Here is a 22,295-nt window from a genome sequence, read left to right as displayed (position 1 = left end):
TGTGCCCCGCTCACCCCTACATATTACACATCATTTGCATTTGTGTATATGTTTCCATCTCTATTAGATGTTTTAGATGTGTTTTGTAAAGACATTAACTGCATTATTTTATCTTTATATTTATCATGCATTTATCTACAAAGTATCATTCAGCTTTTATCAAAACAATAGTTCCTTGTATAAAAGTTATGTGTTCTATGTATTATCATGTTGTAGTATCCATTCGTTTGTAAAAGCCATTCAGTTTTTTAAAGGAAAGACCTTTGCATTATTTATAAACTTCAGAAATGTTAGTCGAATTTCCTTTGTTCTCCATCCATAGATTAGCGGGTGTAGACAACTTGGAAACAATAAGTACATGATGCTTATAAATATACGGTTGCTAGAAGAAATGTTATTCCTTATTCTGTATGACAAAAATGCAGTCAAAGCAGAAATCAAACTAACTGTCATAATAATAATGTGAGTAATGCAGGTATTAATGGCCTTTAAATGATTCTCACCAGATCTAAACACAGAAGAGAAAATGATAACATAAGATACAGTAATAAGAATAAAATCAGCAGTTGTTATAAGGAAAGCAGACAAAAGTCCTACAATATTATTAACAGATATATCTCCACATGCTAACTGAACCAACGCCATGTGTTCACAAAAAGAGTGATCAATGACATTTGTTACACAAAATGACAGTTTTCCAGCCAGAGAGACCATGGTGACAATAAGTAGTCCATTTCTCATTACTGGCACAACAACAAACTTTAGAAAGTTAGAGATTTCCATGAATCTATGATAATGAAGAGGTTTGCATATTGCAAAGTAACGGTCCAGTGCCATCCAAAAAACCAAAGTAGATTGAAATGTTCCAATAAAATGAAGGCCAAACATTTGTATCAAACAACCTGTTAGAGATATCTCATTCCAATTAAATAAAAAACTAAGAAGCATGTTAGGTACAAAAAATATAGGCATGATCATGTCTAACACTGCCATAACACCTATTAGTACATACATAGGAGAATGCAGAGACGTTTGTGATTTGATTAAATATATGAGAATACTATTTGCTGTGAGAGCTAATAAAAACATCAAAAAGAAAGGTATAAATAACAAAGGCCTCCATTCTCCTAGGCTGTAGAAACCTACTAATTTGAAGTCTGTGAATGAGATATTTTGTGTAGGTAGGTCCTTCATGCTGAAAAACTCTTCTGCACACACAGTGTTCTGTTCAAACAAATGAAGTTAATGAAACTGAGAAGAGAAATTATACAGTAGTTGACCATGTTTCACTTTTTAAAACAACAAAATACAGCATTGTCATATGTTCTACTGTGCCAGCAAACATCATCTCTGTAGTGTGAAGCTAAACCATTGCTTCAGTACTGTTAATGCCAATAAAAAAGGGGGAAAAAAACACATTTACCTTACTTACTTTTTTTGTATTGTTAAACTGTGATGCAAATGTACATGCTACATTTGAAACTTCAAGTCAGAAGTAAATTGAATAATTCATTGTATGTACACCATGAAATTCATATATAAATGCAGCAAATCCGATATATTAAATCTACCCATATACTCATTAATCTGAGCTCTTCCCATTGGATTGTTGAACAGATACAATTTATTATATTTCAGATGTGTTATATGTTTTACTTGTTAGAGTGAAATGAAGACTTGACTCATATCTTGGTCTCTAAAAACACTGTGTTGTGTTCCCATGAGTCTGTGTGCTACTCCCAGTCTGTGAGCTCAACGCCACCTGTATCATGGGATTTCAGTTTCCATTTCAGAAAGTTTTTTCTGAGTTCTAGGATTTTTGTGACTAACAATCAAAAAAAGTAATCACAAATACAGTGTGAAATACAAGATCAAGGAATTTAATTGTGTTGTGGGGGAGCATATCGATTTTCCTAGGGACCTATGCTGAGGAGAGACCCCGACGTGGTTGTAAAACGCTTTGGGTGTACAGTAGTACATATGAAAGCGCTATATAAAATGCCTCATTCATTAATTCATATGCTGCCCAACTTTATTTGGCACATAATGAACATATGAAAAAGGGACCTATGTTCCCAAGTTCAACTGTTTGTTAACACACATTAAACCAACTTTTTATACGGTCAGGATTCATTTTCCCAGGGCGCTATCAACTTCATGAACTTGCATTCCTAACCTAAGGAAGCTGACCATTTGTGATTCCATTACTACAACCATTTTAGTTCAGTTTCCTCAAGTCTAGCCTATTATACTGAGAGCCATATGGCAGTGCTGAGGAATAGAAAACCCGTTTGACGAGTTCCCAAAATGTTATATTAAGCGAATACAGAGATTGTCATAACTCCATCTAGTCAAGTCAAGTCATCTTCATTTATATAGCGCTTTTAATAATGTAGATTGTTCCAAAGCGGCTTGATAATAGGATACATTGATAATAGGATATTAGAGTAACAGAGATTGTTTTGGCTTTATACCAGCTCTAGAATATAGTTATTGTCCAGCTAAAGTTAGTTTGATTGATTCACTTCCGTCACAACAATCGTTAATCATAAACTTAGGGGCCGCTAACATGACACCGTTTTAATAGAAAACTCTTAAGTTCTTTCTGCGCAAACTTCAAAAGCGTGAACCAGTGAGAACGCCGATGGCGTGCACATGCACATTACGAGTTCAGTCGTATGCGCGTTTGAATATATGTACGCGCAGGCGTGTAGTCCTTCCCTACAAATCAACCCTCAACATAGGCTACTACTTGTCTGGCCTTAAAATTTATAATACAGAATTTTCATCGCTTCCGCGTAGCCACGCGAACCGGAATTATCCCGACAACGCTTTATCTGTAGAGAGGTAAAGGGAGGCCTTCACAGGGGAGATACTAGTTGACATTTCAGAACTGCGCTGCCGTCGCGTCCAGGCGCAGGTCCTTCATCAGATCTGGATACAGCCTGGATCCGGCAGACTGCGGTAAACCTCGGGATAAACAGAGAGACTAATATTAGCGTAGACGCCATTCTTCTTATGATGTAACGAGTACATCAGGACCCATGGGAAGTGTTCCTGGTTCCGGCTGACCTAATCTATGCTGCCTAACATTGAATTATAAAAGTCTATAATGTGTTATGTGTATGCTAGGTCAAAGAGATGTGTTTTTAATCTAGCTTTGAATTGACAGAGTGTGTCTGCTTCCTGGACAATGTTAGGAAGACTGTTCCAAAGTTTTGGTGCTAAATAGGAAAAGGATCTACCATTCAGTATCTAAACCATTTAGTGTTTTCTAAGTAATCAGCAATATTTTAAAATTTATACGATGTTTAATAGGGAGCCAATGCAGTGTTGACAGAACCGGGCTAATATGGTCATAATTCCTTGTTCTGATAAGAACTCGAGTTGCTGCGTTTTGGACCAGCTGTAATTTGTTTATTAAGCGTGCAGGGCAACCACCCATAATAGCTGTAACGGTCACCAGCTGGAGTGCCCTTGAGAACCACCAGAGGGCACTCCACACCAGACTCTCACGTTCACTCATCAGACTACATCTCCCATCATTCTCTGCCTGGACTCATCAGCACTCATTATCACATTCACCTGTAGCTCATCTTCTTGTTTAGTTCACCCCTTATAAGCCTGGTTCACCCCTTCACTCACTGCGAAGTTTTGTATGTTGTTGCACTGCACTTCTGAGCATTTTCCTGGTTTTCTTGTCTCTTGGTTTTTTGGATTTCTTGCCTGTCCCGTGGATTACTGTTGTGCCTCTGACCCCTGCCTGTTTTGTTTTGTTTGTTTGTTGATTTGTTTGGACTGTCTTCCTGTGCTTGACCTAGGGATGGGGAAATGAAGCCTCATGAATCACTGAGGCTTTCCCCTGACTGTTCCGGGAAAAGATTCAAAGCTTCGAGAGTGTCGAGAACAGCGCCGAGAAGAGCGCCATCTGGTGCTTATTTAAAATAAAGCAGCCAGAAGCCTGTGTTAGAAGCTCTGGCAGATGAAGCAACCACAACACACTCCATAGTTTCAATGTTATGTGTACAAATAAATGCCTTACATGTTTGTGTTTGATTTGTTCATTAAATAAATTCATTTTCCCATTAAAGTGTGACAATAAAATATAATAGCTTATAAGCGTATGATTCAATAAGATTTAATGTAGGCCTACTCTCTCTCTCTCTCTCTCTCTCTCTCTCTCTCTTTCTCTCTTTCTTTCTACACACACACACACACACACAATGAATAAGGACATTGTCTGATAGGATCGTCTGTTATTAAATGTCAATATCAATAATTGTAAATATCAACCAGACTGAGGCAACAATGAGTCGTTAAATACGATCTGAAGTTCGCGCACGTGACTGGTCAGAAAGTGAGGCTTCGTTTGTCATCAATCACGTGACTCTAGTAAACCAATACATGCCTCGATACGGGGCTTCACTACAAATTGTGTCGCTTATGTGATACGCGCATCGAAGCTTCAGTGTCATATGTAACATCACTAGCTTGACCCTCTGCTTGTTGGATTACGATTCTGGATAACCCCTTTATTAAAAGCTGCATTTGGATCCTCTACCCTCGTGTCTCAGAGCGGTTCGTAACAGAAAACTTCGCCACACCGAGATCCAGCAGCCATGCCAACCATGTGTCCAGACGTCCAAATCATGCGTCTCCGTCAGGAGAATCGGTCCATCAAAGACTACGTCGCAGATTTTATTGAACTGGCACATCTCACGCTAATGAACACCGAGTGCTTAATGATCTTTTTCCGCGGAGGATTATCTGAACCGCTCCGGTCATTGATGCCCGACCATGATCCTCACAGGACATTAGCACAATATATAGATCTGGCCCTGCTGTTGAGCGGTTCATCATTTACTGTGGGCGTGAAGGAGAAGGAGCTCCGTGAACCCGCAGTATCCCCTCAGCCTGAGAATCTTAACGTCACACCACCCATAAAGCTTGCCACCAGATCGGTCTATAGGTGTCCAGGACTTATTTCCTACGTGACAGATCCACCACTGATGTCAGAATGTACTGCCAAGAGGGCCGCCCGAACAGGGTCTCGTTCCGCCGAGACCACCGTCCCAGGGTCTCGTCTTGCCGCGACCACTGTTCCAGGGCCATATCCTAAGATGGCCACCGTTCCTGAATCTCTTCACGTCAGCCCTGCCGTGCCTGAGCTTCTTCACGTCAGCCCTGCCGAGCCTGCGCTCCACGTCAGCCCTGCCGAGCCAGAGCTTCACGCCAGTCCTGCCTAGCCAGAGCTTCACGTCACTTCTGCCGATCCAGAGACTGTTCATGTCACTTCGGCCGATCCAGAGACTGTTCACATCACTTCTGCCGATCCAGAGACTGTTCACGCCACGCCTGCCGATCCAAAGACTGTTCACGTCACGTCTGCCGATCCAGAGACTGTTCACGTCACGTCTGCCGATCCAGAGACTGTTCACGTCACGTCTGCCGATCCAGAGACTGTTCACGTCACGTCTGCCGATCCAAAGACTGTTCACGTCACTTCTGCCGATCCAGAGATTCTGCTGTTCACGTCACGCCCGCCGAGCCAGTGTCTCCGGACAAGATGGCCGCCGCCACCGAACCAGTGTCTCAGGACAAGATGGTTTCTACCAAGCCAGTGTCTCCGGACAAGATGGCCGCCGCCGCTGCCGCCGAACCAGTGTCTCAGGACAAGATGGTCTCCGCCAAGCCAGTGTATCCGGACAAGATGGCCGCCGCCAAACCAGTGTCTCAGGACAAGATGGTCTCCGCCGAGCCAGTGTCTCTGGACAAGATGGCTGCTGCCGCCGAACCAGTGTATCAGGACAAGATGGTCTCCGCCGAGCCAGTGTCTCAGGAAAAGATGGTCGGCGCCGAGCCAGTGTCTCAGGACAAGATGGTCTCCGCCGAGCCAGTGTCTTCGGACAAGATGGCTGCCGCCAAGCCAGGGTCTCCGGACGAGATGGCCGCTGCCACGTCGCCTGAGCCCTCAGCAGAGATGGCCGTCGACACGCCTGAACCTGAGCCCTCAGCAGAGATGGTCGCCGACACGCCTGAACCTGAGCCCTCAGCAGAGATAGCCACTGCCACGGTGTCTGTTCCTGAGCCGGTGTCTGTTCCTGTCCCTGAGCCGGTGTCTGTTACTGAGCCGGTGTCTGTTCCTGTGCTATGGTCGCCTGAAGGGTCGTCTCCGCCCTGGCTGCCTGAAGGGTCGTCTCCTCCCTGGCCGCCTGAAGGGTCGTCTCCTCCCTGGCCTCCTGAACCGTCTGTTCCGCCCTGGCCACCTGAAAGTTCGTCTCCTTCTTGGACGCCTAAAGGGTCGTCTCCGCCCTGGCCTCCTGAAGGTTCGTCTCCTCCCTGGCCTCCTGAAGGGTCGTCTCCTCCCTGGCCGCCTGAAGGGTCGTCTCCTCCCTGGCCGCCTGAAGGGTCGTCTCCTCCCTGGCCGTAGTCTCCTCCCTGGCCGCCTGAAGGGTCGTCTCCTCCCTGGCCGCCTGCACAGCCTGCTCCTCCCTGGTTGCCTGCACTGCCTGCTCCGTCCTGGTCGCCTGCACAGCCTGGTCCGCCCTGGTCGCCTGCACAGCCTGATCCGCCCTGGCCTCCCGTCTTGCCGCAGTCTCCAGGTCCTCTTCCTCTTCATGGGCCTGGCCCTCCATCCCGCCCCCGGGTCCTCCTCTGCTCCACCACCCTCCTGGACTGTTTTTCTGAGCATCTGGAATTCGCTCCTTAAGGGGGGGGGGGGGTGTAACGATCACTAGCTGGAGTGCCCTTGAGAACCACCAGAGGGCACTCCACACCAGACTCTCACGTTCACTCATCAGACTACATCTCCCATCATTCTCTGCCTGGACTCATCAGCACTCATTATCACATTCACCTGTAGCTCATCTTCTTGTTTAGTTCACCCCTTATAAGCCTGGTTCACCCCTTCACTCACTGCAAAGTTTTGTATGTTGTTGCACTGCTCTTCTTAGCATTTTCCTGGTTTTCTTGTCTCTTGGTTTTTTGGATTTCTTGCCTGTCCCGTGGATTACTCTTGTGCCTCTGACCCCTGCCTGTTTTGTTTTGTTTGTTTGTTGATTTGTTTGGACTGTCATCCTGTGCTTGACCCTCTGCTTGTTGGATTACGATTCTGGATAACCCCTTTATTAAAAGCTGCATTTGGGTCCTCTACCCTCGTGTCTCAGAGTGGTTCGTAACAATAGCATTACAATAATCTAGCCTTGATGTCATGAACGCATGGACTAATTGTTCCCCATTTGTCAATGAGAATATATGACGTAATTTAGATATATTTTTAAGATGGAAAAATGCGGTTTTACAGATACTAGATATGTCTTGACAGAGCAGCCACCAAGTGTTAGACAGTATTCTAGATTATTACGTGAGGAAGTTTTTGTCCAATAATTAGAATCTCTGTTTTTTTTCAGAATTAATTAGTAGGAAATGACTAGTCATCCAATTTTTTATATCACCTATGCATTCCATTAATTTTGTGAATAGGTAAGTTTCATCAGGGCATGAAGAAATATTGAGCTGAGTATCATCAGCATAACATTGAAAACTAATTCCATGCTTCCTAATGATACAGTATCTCCCAAGGGTAGCATGTACAGAGTGAATAGCAACGGTCCTAGTACTGAGCCTTGTGGTATGCCATACTGAACTTGTGATCGATGAGACATCTCTTCATTTACTGCTACAAACTGATAATGGTCAGATAAGTATGATTTAACCCCCTGAGGTCGACAATCGCGCCGGTGCGATAGGCTCGCTTTTTTTCAGTTCAGTTCAAAAGAAATTAATTTTGCTCTGTTGACTTTGATATTACAAGCAAGTTTCATACATCAATCGATTCTGTTAAATGTGTATTATTTTTGTGTATACTCACAATAAAAACAAAGTGTTGTGCTTTTTGCCAAATAAAGAAAAATAAACGTGATGCGAGTTCTGCCTTCTCTCTGTCAGTGAAGACCATTCTGAAACGCGTCCGAAAATGAACTGTAACTCAGCGAATACTCAGTCAAACAGGCATACAGACACACAGGCATGAAGCTTGAATTCTCTTCTTTTAAATGAGGTAATTTATATAAAAAACAAATATTCTCATCTTGTGAAATCTGTATTAAAAGAGAGCGATTCCAGTCGAGCTAATTAGAGCTCATTCAAATGTAATGTGAACCCGCCCACGGAGAGCGCGGGCTATTCAAACGCAAATTACTGAGGCAATCCAAGCAAACCTGTGAACGCCCCCATATCAGCTCGAGAAAACACAAGTTTAATCATATCATTGTAGCCTACGTGTTTACACCATCTGGCAGCGCTGTGAGGAATAATAATAATGGAAAATCTACCTCAGAGTCCGGGTATTGCGAGGAGAGAGGATCCGAATACTGTAGTAAGTTTTTTTTCCTTCTCAAGTTAATCGCGTTTCTGTGAATGAATGAACGGCAGCCGCAGAGATGCGCGCTGTTTATCACAGCTTGCAAAAAGACAGTTTAAATTTAAATTGCGTCTCTGTGTGAATGAATGATGATGTTTTAGCAAACTGTATTGCTATACTGAGTTGAGTAAAAATCGACAGAAATATGTTGAAATAAAATGTTAGCTATTTGTATAAGCAACGTATTAAACTGAAAATTAACATTTATATGCCCTAATATTTCATAAAAACAACGTTACAGTCAGGCGTTTCTGTTTGTGAATGAATGTTTCGGTTTTAGCAAACTGTATTGCTATACTGAGTAAAAATCGACTGAAATATGTTGAAATAAAATGTATTTGTATAAGCAACGTATTAAACTGCAAATTAACATTTATATTTCTTATAATAAAAATGAAAGACCTATGTTACAGACATATGAAAGACAACATTTCGTTGATTAGTTTTGGATAGATTATACATTTTTACTGTAAAATATCTGCCACCTCAAATAAGCTTTTGTTTGCCAATATTTGCTCATGTTAAATATAGTATGTTTTGTCAAAAATAATCAAATAATCAATCAAATCCTTAACTTTGAAATATGTATGATAAAATGTATACTTTAGTTTTTACAAAGAAAGATTACACTTGAATTGTTGTTGTAATTGTAACCTTTTTAATAAAAAAAATATATTTACAAGGTAGATGTAAACAAACTATTAAAAGGTAAATATAAGCCTTTTCCTTAAATAATTTTTATTGTGTTTTATTAGTGACAAATTTGGGGAGAGGATAAATATTCCAAAACTGAAAATACAGTATGAGAATTAACTGCACAATTACTAGACATGTTTTCCTTGGATATTATAGGCCAAATTGCAAGCACAATATGTGGAAAAATAAAAAAGAATTGAGATGCTTCCAACTGTTGCTCTTGCATTCTTGTGGCTCAGTGACTCACCTGAATGAATGGCTAATTAAGTATGCAGGCCCCATTGTCTCCTCAGGTGTGAACCACTAAATATGCATGATTGTTGACGCCCACTCCACATATTGCCTTTACAAACAGAAAGTGCTTTGCAAAATTCAAATCAATGTATTGTGTTATGTGAATGATTAGGCAGGGTGATTTTCACATCATTTTGAAGAAAAAACACTAGGCGATGACATCCATTAGACAAAAGTCTTATTGGCACATATTTAGTATGTGTTTTGTGGTCTTATTTCAGAAACTTTAGTTTTTAGTTTTTTCAATAACCACGCATAAACATTATTCTCTCAAAAATGCAGACATGTACATTCTTGTTGCTCACATATTATGGTAGCCCTGTTTGTGCTAAATAGTGTGTAATTTTTTTTGCCATTAATATGTTTATAAGCAACTGAAAAAAGCACAAATGTCAGGGCATGTCAGAACATCTCAAGGACCCCAAAAACACCTTAGACCCCAGAGGGTTAAACCATGCTAATGCAATTCCACTAATGCCAACATAATTTCCGAGTCTATTTAAAAGAATGTTGTGGTCAATAGTATCAAATGTAGCACTAAGATTGAGTAACACTAATAGAGAGGTACAACCACGATCAGAAGATAAGATCAAATCATTTGTAACTCAGTTTCAGTCTGCAGTCTCAGTACTATGGTACGGCCTAAATCCTGACTGAAAATCCTTGCAGATATCATTTCTTTCTAAAGAATATTCTATTCTTCAGATATTCTTTTTTCTTTCTTTTCTAGTATCTTTGACAAAAAAGGTAAATTCGAGATCGGCCTGTAATTGCATAGTAATAATTTTCTCCCTGATGTTATCAATCGTATAAGTGAAGAAGTTCATAAAGTCATTACTGCTGTGCTGCTTGGAAACTTCGGTACTTGAAGCTTTCTTTTTCGTTAGTTTAGCCACTGTTTCAAATAAGTACCTAGGGTTTTGTTTATTTTCTTCTAATAGGATTGAAAAATAAGCAGATCTAGCAGCTTTAAAGGCCTCTCTGTATGCAATCGAGCTCTCTTTCCATGAAATGTGAAATACCTCTAGTTCTCTCTGTATGCAATCGAGCTCTCTTTCCATGAAATGCAAAATACCTGTAGTTTTGTTTTCTTCCAGTTGTGCTCCATTTTTCTGGCTGCTCTCTTAAGGGCCCGAGTGTGCTCGTTGTACCACGGCGTTGGACTATTTTCTTTAATCTTCTTTAAGCGCAACGGAGCAACTGTGTCTAAAATGCTGGAAAAGAGAGAGTTAAAAGTTTCTGTCGCAATATCGAGTTCTTCTAAGCTATCTGGGACGCTGAGATGATGAAACTGATCAGGAAGTTTATTACTAAAGCAATCTTTAGTGGCAGAAGTGATAGGTCTAACATATTTGTAACACAGAGTCGGCTTTGCAGCCTTGGCTAAATGAAGTTTACACGAGACTAGATAATGATCTGAAATGTCATCGCTCTGCTGCAGAATTTCAACGCCATCAACATTGATTCTGTGTGATAATATTAGATCTAGAGTATTATTACGACAATGAGTAGGTCCTGACACATGTTGTCTAACTCCAATAGAGTTTAGAATGTCTGTAAATGCTAATCCAATGCGTTTTTCATTAAGAAAAGCAAGTAAAAGTCCTGACAGAAAGTGATGCATAAGGATGTAGTGTAACATTGTTGTCCTACTGTTAGTTTCCCGTTAGATTCTCTCCCAAATCCCGTAGATTTTTCAACGGGTACGCTGGCGCATGTTGGCTGCCGCTTCTCCGCCCGGCTCTGTTTTAATGTCTTAATGTTTAATGTGTATCTATTTTAATTCTTCTTAATCAGTATTAATTTTATTACTACAAGTTCATTCATCCTCTCAGTCATCTCATACTGAATTCACAACGGATAACGCATGAATGAAAAATCAAAGCGGATATCTGTCCTGGGAATCTCACGAAGGACAAAACACCAGAACAAGCAACAAGTGCCCGACTCAACCGTGGCCTTCGAGCAGATCAACAACTCTGATCGCGAAGAAATCTTAGAACTTAACGTTACATACTTGCTGAAATTGGACTGGAATTGAGACGCCCGGCTTCTGGGATCAAGTTAGCGCTAGCTTTGTGCTAGCGCACCACGCCTGGATTATGCCACCGTTATGCTCTGCTGTCGACTCCCGCCCACTCAACAACCACCTTCGTCCGGACAACATCAACATCCTTCAAGAATCTGGACTACCTCGCCGTCCTCCACATAGAGGCTCTGGTCGTATGTTCAATTACAACTTTTCAACTTCAAACTCCATTCCATCCATCTGGTCTTATTCGCGCATTCCAACTTCCTCACTACGTCATCACAACAAACGACACGCGCTCCTATCTAATCTCCGCCCCCTTCCTCTGTCCTCTCAATCCATCACAAAGCAACGTCACCTGAAACTGGCTTTGTTTAACACTCGCTCACTCAACAATAAAAGTCTCATTTTAAACGAATTCATTACTGACAATAACCTGGATTTCCTCTGTATCACTGAAACCTGGCATAAACCCCTGGACTACTTCTCACTCAACGAAACCACACCCACAGGATACACATACATGGACAAACCCCGACCTGAGAGGCGGGGAGGCGGTGTCGCTGCAGTGTACAGAAAGGACATTAAAACATCCATCATCTCCATCCCTGCTGTTCAGTCCTTTGAACACATCACTTTCAAACTCTCTGGTCCCACTCCTCTGGTCACTGCCATAATCTATCGCCCCCCCAAACCAAATCCTTCCTTTCTCGCTGACTTATCTGATTTTTTGACTCAGCTATCTGCCATTTCACCTTCTGTTCTGCTTTTGGGAGATTTTAATTTTCACATCGATACTAACTGCAAATCTGCCACTGAATTCCTGGAAATGCTACACTGCTTCAACTTTACCCAACATGTTAACTTTCCTACTCATAGCCGGGGCCACATCCTGGATCTGGTTTGCTCTACTGGTCTCACCATATCTCACCTCTCCAGCCTCAACCTCAACATCTCCGATCATCTGGTAATCACCATGAACATCGATCTCCCCATTATGACCACTAAGAATAAACGGTCAATTTCCTTCAGAAATCTTAAATCCATTTCTACTCCTGCTCTTTTAGCCTCTCTTGTTAGCAAAATATCCTCCATCCCCCCACTGCAGACTGATAACCCCTCCGATCTCACTGACTACTACAATGAAACACTCTCCATCTGTCTCGATCAGCTGGCTCCCATTAAAACCAAAACTGTTTCATTCACTCACTCTGCTCCCTGGTACACCCCGGATCTGCGCAAAATGAAATCCCGAAAGCGTCAGCTTGAAAGGCTCCATAGGAAAACCAATTTATCTGTTCATCTACAAGCATATACAGATTACCTCGAGCAGTATAAAGAAGCTCTCAAGACTGCCCGATCCACCTACTACTCACACCTCATACACTCTGGTTCCACCAACCCCAAGGCTCTTTTCTCAACGGTAAATAAACTTCTCAAACCCAGTGATAATACCACCAACTCTTTCACAACTGAAAAATGTAACTCTTTTCTTTCATTTTTTCAGACCAAAATTGACACCATTTATAACAACCTGTCCTCTTCCTCTGTCAATACTGTCTGTACTCCCATCCTATCACTTGCTCACGCTCCCTTCACTTCTCTGTCCCTGTCCCAGTTCTCACCTGTGTCGGCAGGGGAGCTGTCCAAAATCATAACTGGAATGAAAACATCTACATGTGTCCTGGACCCCATCCCATCATATCTTATCAAGAACTGTCTACCAGCTATTTCCTCACTCATCACTGAAATCATTAACTCCTCTCTCAGCACTGGCTCAATTCCCCCTTCACTCAAACTGGCTGCTGTCACTCCCATCCTTAAAAAACCTGGACTCAACCCCGACATCATGTCAAACTTTCGGCCCATCTCCAATCTCCCTTTTCTGTCAAAGATACTGGAACGCACTGTTGCCAAACAACTCAAAACCCACCTCTGCTTAAATGACCTGTTCGAACCTTTTCAATCTGGCTTCCGTTCGCAACACAGCACTGAAACAGCCCTCCTTAAAGTCACCAATGACATCCTCCTCTCCGCTGATGCTGGTCATCTCACCATTCTCATCCTCCTGGATCTCACAGCAGCTTTTGACACTATAAACCACTCAATTCTTCTTTCCCGCCTCGAATCTTCCCTCAACATCACTGGCACCGCCCTTTCCTGGCTCCAATCGTATCTCACCGACAGACAACAGTTCATTCACATTAACAACTGCACCTCCTCCACTGCTCCGCTGTCCCAAGGTGTCCCCCAGGGTTCGGTGCTTGGCCCTCTCCTTTTCATATTATATCTGCTTCCCTTTGGCAACGTCATTCGCCACCATGGTCTAAACTTTCACTGTTACGCCGATGATGTTCAGCTTTACATCTCCACCAAATCCATTACCTCCGTTACCCACTCCACTATCTCCAACTGTCTCATTGACATTAAATCCTGGATGCACTCTAATTTCCTTCAACTTAACTGTGAAAAAACAGACATGATCATCATCGGTCCCAAATCCATCACCAAGACCACTCACAGTTTCTCTCTCACTGTCGATAACTCCACCTTGTTTCCATCCCTTCACAGTCGCAACCTCGGAGTCATCTTTGACAATAACTTCTCCTTTGAACCGCACATAAAACAAATCACTAGAACTGCCTTTTTTCATTTAAAAAACATTGCCCGACTCCGTCCTTCACTCTCGTTCTCCGCTGCTGAAACCCTCATCCACGCCTTCATCACCTCCAGAATCGACTACTGTAACAGCATCCTGTATGGCATAACATTGAAAAGCTTAAACAAACTCCAATATATTCAGAACTCTGCTGCTCGTCTACTCACCCACACCCGCACCCGTGACCACATCACCCCAGTCCTTAAGAACCTTCATTGGCTCCCGGTGCCACAACGAATTCAATTCAAAATCCTTCTCCTCACTCATAAAGCCCTCTATAACCAGGCCCCTTCCTACCTCACTGACCTGCTCCACCGCCACAACCCATCTCGTTGCCTCCGCTCTTCCAATGCAAATTTCTTGACTCTACCTCCCAGGACCAAGCACCGAACCTGGGGGGATAGAGCCTTCTCTGTCGCTGCCCCCACCCTCTGGAACTCTCTACCCCAAAAAATCTGTGACTGCACTGACCTGTCAAAATTCAAAATCTTGACAAAAACTCATCTTTTTAAAATTGCTTTTAATGTTTAATTTAATTGTGTGTTTAATTTTCTTTTTTTTTGCTACATTTGCTTTACAATTTTCTATGTTGCTACATCTGTTTTATAATTTTCTGTAAAGTGTCTTTGAGTACTTAGAAAAGCGCTTACAAATTAAATGTATTATTATTATTATTATAACGACGCCCAGTTCCAGGAATGCACTAATATTTTGTTGGTAGTGGTAGGTGTTTGGCTCGATGTCATGGTGCAAAAGACCCTAGGTTGATTTTACTCCAAACCATCCCTTTAAAGCAGCCATTTTGATCTACTTTTTCAATGCAAAAATGTTTTCTGAAAACACCTACAATGGCTGAAAAAGAAGCAACTTAACAAATGACAAGGGTCAAGATCCCAACTAAAGCAAATGCTGATCACCATGATGGTGACTTTAAACAAAACTTTTTCAACCAAACATCAACATCTAAACCTCTGTTAATTCTCAATAACAACTGCTATAAGCGCCAGGCAGAAATAAAGTCAGTCTGGTTAGTAAAAAGTGAAGCTGGTAATGTGGAGTCCTCCTCTGCTGATATCTTGATATATTTATTTGTCTTCTTTTATTTTCAGCATATAATCATAATGTAATGGCCTGATTTCATTCAGGGACTATAGTCTCCGGTATCAATTCTACGTGATCATAATAATTCAGAATTTCTACAGCCTGTGATCATGTAGCATTTTAATCCGAAAATCTGGAGTATTTAATATGAAAAAACTAAATCTGTGTATAGTAAGTTTTAAAACCGTTCATTGAGACAAACACAAACCTCAAGAATCAGCGCATGAATCTCAATAATGGTGACATGCTTTATGGCGCAATGCATTCTGAGTTCATCATACAAAACTCATCAGAGGCTCATTTGAGTGTGGCTAAGTGAACCAGTGGCACAAAATGTTTAGTTTTTTTTTATTATTATTATTATACAGATTTTCTTATTTAAACACTGTTGGATGTCATGCTGTAGAAACATCACTATTACAATTATATGAAATTATACAGCGCATGTTTCGTGGTCAGAATAAACACGGACTGAGCTGAAAATGTAGTAATTTGTAGTAATAAATGCATATAATTAAATAAAATGTAGTAATACCATCATAAATGAATTAAATTAAATAGGCCTACTGCTTTTTTTCCCTGGTCATCTTTTTATTTTTAGACCTGGGTAAAACAATGAAAACTAGGCCTACAGTTTACTTTAACAAGGCGAAATAATGAACAACACTCGTCTGATTCATGGAGGTTGAAAAACAAGTTATTTGTGGCATGCAAGATTTAGCCTATTGTATTCAAATTTAAATGCAAAAGAAAAGGCTTGAGAGTCGGCTGTTTTTGTCAATTTTAAGTTTTAATTGAAAATGTTTGTGATTTTAATAGCCTACATGTTAAATATGTTACCACTTGCTTGAACAACTGAATCTATATAGAAGTAATGCATTGATTAATACGTTGTTTAAATTGTTTAAACTTGAATACGTCTATTAAAGAGTGTATATGTGTAGGCTACAAAGAAAATTGCACCGGTGACAAAACTTTTTTTAAATAAAAGTTGCTGAAAACTTCTGGATTTGAAATACAAATATTGTGTATGTGTTTGTGGTATCAGTGGATCAGTTACGCACTGCTAACGCATCATATGTGAAAGCACTATAGTGCGTGCTGCTCCTGTACCACATACCACATACCACAACACGCAGCGCATACGCACTGCACACGGAGTATGTGTGAAACGGGCGCTCAGCGTATAAGGTAGTAGGCCCTGCTTGCCTCACAGACATGTCTACTTTTAAACAGAACAATTCAACACGAAAGAACTGCTCTCTGCATATGTAATCTGTATGAAATGTGCATTTCTCTCTGGCGCGTTCACTACTGCGAAGATCGCGAGTCAGCATCGTCAACTTCATCTTTGTAGCCGACACTGACAAAGAAAACACTTGTTTAATAAACAATTAAAATATCTCCTTTCTATATTTGACATATTCATAATTATTACTTTTGCCGGTTCTTTGTGACAGCTTTTAGGTGCTTTATTGGCATACGCGTCACCACCGCATCACCGCACCCCCAGGCTTGTTTATTAAGCAGGATTTGATGTCCGACACTTATAAAATGCAATTCAATGTGGAAGTAATCCAAGTATTCAGAATACGTTACTCAGATTGAGTAACGTAACGGAATACGTTACAAATTACATTTTTGGGCATGTATTCTGTATTCTGTAACGGAATACATTTTGAAAGTATCCTTCCCAACACTGTCAATAGTATCAAATGCAGCGCTAAGATCAAGTAACACTAATAGAGAGATACAAGCACGATCGAAAGATAAGAGCAAATCATTTGTGACTCTGATGAGAGCTGTCTCAGTACTATGGTATGGTCTAAATCCTGAATGGAAATCCTCGCAGATACCATTTCTTTCTAAAAAGGAACATAGTTGTGAGGATACTGCCTTTTTAAGTATCTTTGACAGAAAAGGTAGATTCGAGATCGGTCTGTAATTGACTAATTCTGTATAGGATCAAGTTGCGTTTTTTTAACAAGCGGTTTAATCATAGCCTGCTTAAACGTTTTTGGTATGTATCCTAAAGACAACAATGAATTAATGATATAAATAAGAGGATCTATGACCTCTGGAAACATCTCTCTCAATAGTTTAGTCGGTATAGGGTCTAACATACATGTTGTCGATTAAGATGATTTAACGAGTTTAGAAAATTCTTTCTCTCCTATAGCAATGAATGAATAAAATTTTTCCTCAAGGAGACTACAATGCACTGCCTGATGCGATACTGTAGTAGACAAATGCATAGTTATAATTTTCTCCCTGATATTATAAATCTTGTAAGTAAAGAATTTCATTAAATCAATACTGCTGTGCTGCCTGGAAACGTCTGTGGTTGAAGCTTTAGTTTTCGTAAATTTAGCCAGTTTCAAAGAAACACATAGTGTTTTGTTTATTTTCTTTTAATATGGTTGAAAAATAAGCAGATCTAGAAGCTTTTAAGGCCTCTCTGAATGCAATTGTGCTCTCTTTCCATGGAATGCGTAAACAGTCTAGTTTTGTTTTCTTTCAGTTGCGCTCCATTTTTCTGGCTGCTCTCTTAAGGGCCTGAGTGTGCTTGTTGTACAATGGCGTTGGACTATTTTCTTTAATCTTCTTTAAGCACAAAGTAGCAACTGTGTCTAAAGTGCTGGAAAAGAGAGAGTCAAAAGTTTATGTCGCAATATTGAGTGCTTCTAAGCTATCTAGGATGCTGAGGAGATGAAACTGATCAGAAATATTATTAATATTTGCTTGCCTGCTTGCCTCACAGACATGTCTACTTTTAAACAGAACAATTCAACACGAAAGAACTGCTCTCTGCATATGTAATCTGTATGAAATGTGCATTTCTCTCTGGCGCGTTCACTACTGCGAAGATCGCGAGTCAGCATCGTCAACTTCATCTTTGTAGCCGACACTGACAAAGAAAACACTTGTTTAATAAACAATTAAAATATCTCCTTTCTATATTTGACATATTCATAATTATTACTTTTGCCGGTTCTTTGTGACAGCTTTTAGGTGCTTTATTGGCATACGCGTCACCACCGCATCACCGCACCCCCAGGCTTGTTTATTAAGCAGGATTTGATGTCCGACACTTATAAAATGCAATTCAATGTGGAAGTAATCCAAGTATTCAGAATACGTTACTCAGATTGAGTAACGTAACGGAATACGTTACAAATTACATTTTTGGGCATGTATTCTGTATTCTGTAACGGAATACATTTTGAAAGTATCCTTCCCAACACTGTCAATAGTATCAAATGCAGCGCTAAGATCAAGTAACACTAATAGAGAGATACAAGCACGATCGAAAGATAAGAGCAAATCATTTGTGACTCTGATGAGAGCTGTCTCAGTACTATGGTATGGTCTAAATCCTGAATGGAAATCCTCGCAGATACCATTTCTTTCTAAAAAGGAACATAGTTGTGAGGATACTGCCTTTTTAAGTATCTTTGACAGAAAAGGTAGATTCGAGATCGGTCTGTAATTGACTAATTCTGTATAGGATCAAGTTGCGTTTTTTTAACAAGCGGTTTAATCATAGCCTGCTTAAACGTTTTTGGTATGTATCCTAAAGACAACAATGAATTAATGATATAAATAAGAGGATCTATGACCTCTGGAAACATCTCTCTCAATAGTTTAGTCGGTATAGGGTCTAACATACATGTTGTCGATTAAGATGATTTAACGAGTTTAGAAAATTCTTTCTCTCCTATAGCAATGAATGAATAAAATTTTTCCTCAAGGAGACTACAATGCACTGCCTGATGCGATACTGTAGTAGACAAATGCATAGTTATAATTTTCTCCCTGATATTATAAATCTTGTAAGTAAAGAATTTCATTAAATCAATACTGCTGTGCTGCCTGGAAACGTCTGTGGTTGAAGCTTTAGTTTTCGTAAATTTAGCCAGTTTCAAAGAAACACATAGTGTTTTGTTTATTTTCTTTTAATATGGTTGAAAAATAAGCAGATCTAGAAGCTTTTAAGGCCTCTCTGAATGCAATTGTGCTCTCTTTCCATGGAATGCGTAAACAGTCTAGTTTTGTTTTCTTTCAGTTGCGCTCCATTTTTCTGGCTGCTCTCTTAAGGGCCTGAGTGTGCTTGTTGTACAATGGCGTTGGACTATTTTCTTTAATCTTCTTTAAGCACAAAGTAGCAACTGTGTCTAAAGTGCTGGAAAAGAGAGAGTCAAAAGTTTATGTCGCAATATTGAGTGCTTCTAAGCTATCTAGGATGCTGAGGAGATGAAACTGATCAGAAATATTATTAATAAAGCAATCTTTAGTGGCAGAAGTGATAGTTCTAACATATTTGTAACACAGAGTCGGCTTTGCAGCCTTGGCTAAATGAAGTATATACGAGACTAGATAATGATCTGAGATGTCATCGCTCTGCTATAGAATTTCAACGGCATCAACATTGATTCCATGTGATAATATTAGATCTAGAGTTTGATTACGACAATGAGTAGGTCCTGACACGTTATATAAATCCAATAGAGTTTAGCATGTCTTCATATGCCACTCCCAATGCATCTTTTTCGTTATCTACATGTATATTAAAATCACCAACAATTAGCACTTTATCTGCAGCCAATACTAACTCTGATAGAAAGTTACCAAATTCTTTGATAAAGTCTGTATGGTGCCCTATATACCGCAGCCAGCACAAATCTCAAATGTGATTTTTCATTTACACTAGATAGTGTTACATTAGGCACCAACACTTCAAAATAATTATATTTAAACAAGACTTCTCAGTAATTCTGAAGATATTACTATAAATTACAGCAACACCTCCCACTTTGCCTTTCAGACGAGGCTCGTGTTTATAACAGTAATCTTGGGGGTGGACTCATTTAAAGTAATGTAATTGTCTGGTTTTAGCCAGGTTTCTGTCAAACAAAGCACATCTAGGTCATAATCTTTAAACATATCATTAACAAGTGCATTAATAAGTGCTTTTGAAGTAAGGGATTGAATATTCAGCAACCTGAGCTTTATCATTTGGTCATCTGTATTATATCTGGGTTTTTTTTGTGTTTTTTTGAACATCAATTACATTTTTACCCTTGAATGGGTTTGGGAGTTTTTTGTATTTCCTAGTTCAGGAAACAGACACAGTCTCTATATGATGATATCTAGGTGAAAGAGGCTTTATGTGATGGGATTTATCTGACCTCAGTGACGTGAGACAGCAAGCAGATGGTCGGTTTACAGGTTTTCTAGGCAAAGCTTCTCAATTCCATGGACGAGTCTGGCCTGGACCCTGGGGCTTCCCGTAACCTGCACAGCGCCACAGACTTAGCACTGCGCGCTACAAAGGCTACTGCTCAAGCGATCGGCAGAAGCATGGCTAACCTCATCTCTGGCTGAACCTCACAGACATTAAGGAGGCAGACAGGACAGCTTTCTTTGATTCACCCATCTCCAGCACCGGTCTCTTCGGCCCGTCTGTGAAGGGATTTGGATCCCCTGCATCATGATGTGTGTTAATATAAAGGCAACATACATTTTAAGGGCGGAGGGAGACAGCCCTCGCTCCAACCCATCTTGCAGGAAAGAAAGCACAGAAGTGATCAAACACCTTTGGGGGTCTTCTTGTTGAGAAGAACACCACTCAACGAACAGGTTCCACTTCAGGTCGTAAGCAAGCCTCACTTTTTTAGAGGGTGCTCTCGCAGAAGTGATGGTATCTATGATCATTTTGAGGTAGATACCTGAACCTCCGCATCGAGACATGGAGTTTCCAGAGGTCTGGCGCGGGTGCCAACGGTGCCCCATCCCTGAGATGTCTCAGAGGAATGGGTCAGGAAGGGACTGTCGAGAGGAGCATAAGTTCGGGGGAACTTGGTCCAGTTGGGCCATTAAGGGGCAACTAGGAAGACCTGCTCCTTCTCCTTCCTGACTTAGCACAGTGTTGTGCAAGAAGGCTCACTGGGGAAATGCATCTTTGCGTAGGCCCCGGGGCCAGCTGTGTAAGAACTGATTTTCCTGCTAAGACAAAACTCACCCTGCAATAAAGCCATAAAATGCACCCTGGACAGAAGATAGCAAAGACAGAGCACAGGACATTGTCCTGTCCAAACCTTCCTTATCTCTTCATCTCCCTCTCCCTCCACCCGTAAACAACGCAAACTACTGGAAATGGGGTGAGTCCAGAGAGTCAAAAAGATGTAACTGTCCGGCCCCGAAGTGGTCCCGGAACAGCTGGACCGTCTGGGGATGGAGTCTCCAAACTGTCGTTAGGCCTCATCGGTGGCACAATTGAGCAGGCTGGAAAATTAAGTGGAATGAAGCAACCTCAAAAGCTTCTGACTCCATGGGAGGAGGTGGCGGGCGAGTTGCGACATGCGAGGGAAGCATAGCACAATGGTCGCATTATGTTGTCTGTACAGACCAGTACATGCTTGCTTAGCAGCGGAATTTTTCTGTGTGTCAAAGCAAGGTGTACTGCTAGCAACTCAAGGCAGTTGAAGCCAATACAGTCGGAGGCCCACCCAGACCTACGTTACTGCATGCCCGTTGTACGTGGCCCCTCAGCCGGTGTTGGACAGTTGATCTAGGGGTGGCTGGCCTGGAGAAACAAAAGGTCTGATCACAGGCTGAGGGTGTGGCGGCAGGCCAGGATGATTGTCACATGGAGCGTGCCGCTCTGCCACGGCCACCTCGGGACTCGGCCGTGAAGCCAGTGCTGAAGTGGTCATCATATGGTGGAAGCCATTCTATTGCGGCTGCTTCTGCCATTTGCCCCAGGAGCCTCTGAAAAGTTTCAGTGGGACCTTTTCTCAAGGTCTGTATAGCACCGACCGGACACGTTCCTGCTGAGAAAAGTGTTGGACTGAGTCCATCTCCATACCGAAAAAAGAGATCCTCAGCCCGTGGGCTAGTTTACTCTTTTTCCAGTTGACCCAAAGACCCAACTGGCTGTGGAGCACTTAAAGGGTAGGACTTTGTACTGACTTCGAACTCTCGAACACAAAGACAAAGGCATAGCCTGCGTTGCGGAGGGATAGACATCTGAAGGACGTGTCCAGAAGGACCAGGGAGGTGCATGAGAAGGCGTTTGACCGGGTCCTCCAACT

At 41.4% G+C, this 22,295-nt stretch overlaps 1 protein-coding gene across 1 annotated transcript; it reads right to left on the bottom strand.

Annotated features, from left to right (window-relative positions):
- Positions 1-240: 240 nt before the first annotated feature.
- Positions 241-1,200, bottom strand: LOC307167247 (olfactory receptor 52K1-like; the record flags this gene model as incomplete). The annotated part of the gene is made up of 1 exon (XM_079886234.1): positions 241-1,200. Exon 1 carries the CDS (start codon positions 1,192-1,194, stop codon positions 241-243), a length of 954 nt encoding a protein of 317 aa, XP_079742360.1. The 5' UTR covers positions 1,195-1,200.
- Between the last annotated feature and the right edge of the window lie 21,095 nt (positions 1,201-22,295).

Source organism: Squalius cephalus, assembly GCF_949319135.1.
Source record: "Squalius cephalus genome assembly, chromosome: 11".
Lineage (NCBI taxonomy): Eukaryota > Metazoa > Chordata > Actinopteri > Cypriniformes > Leuciscidae > Squalius > Squalius cephalus.
Note: the sequence above shows the minus strand (reverse complement) of the source record. Positions and strands in the feature narration are given on the sequence as shown.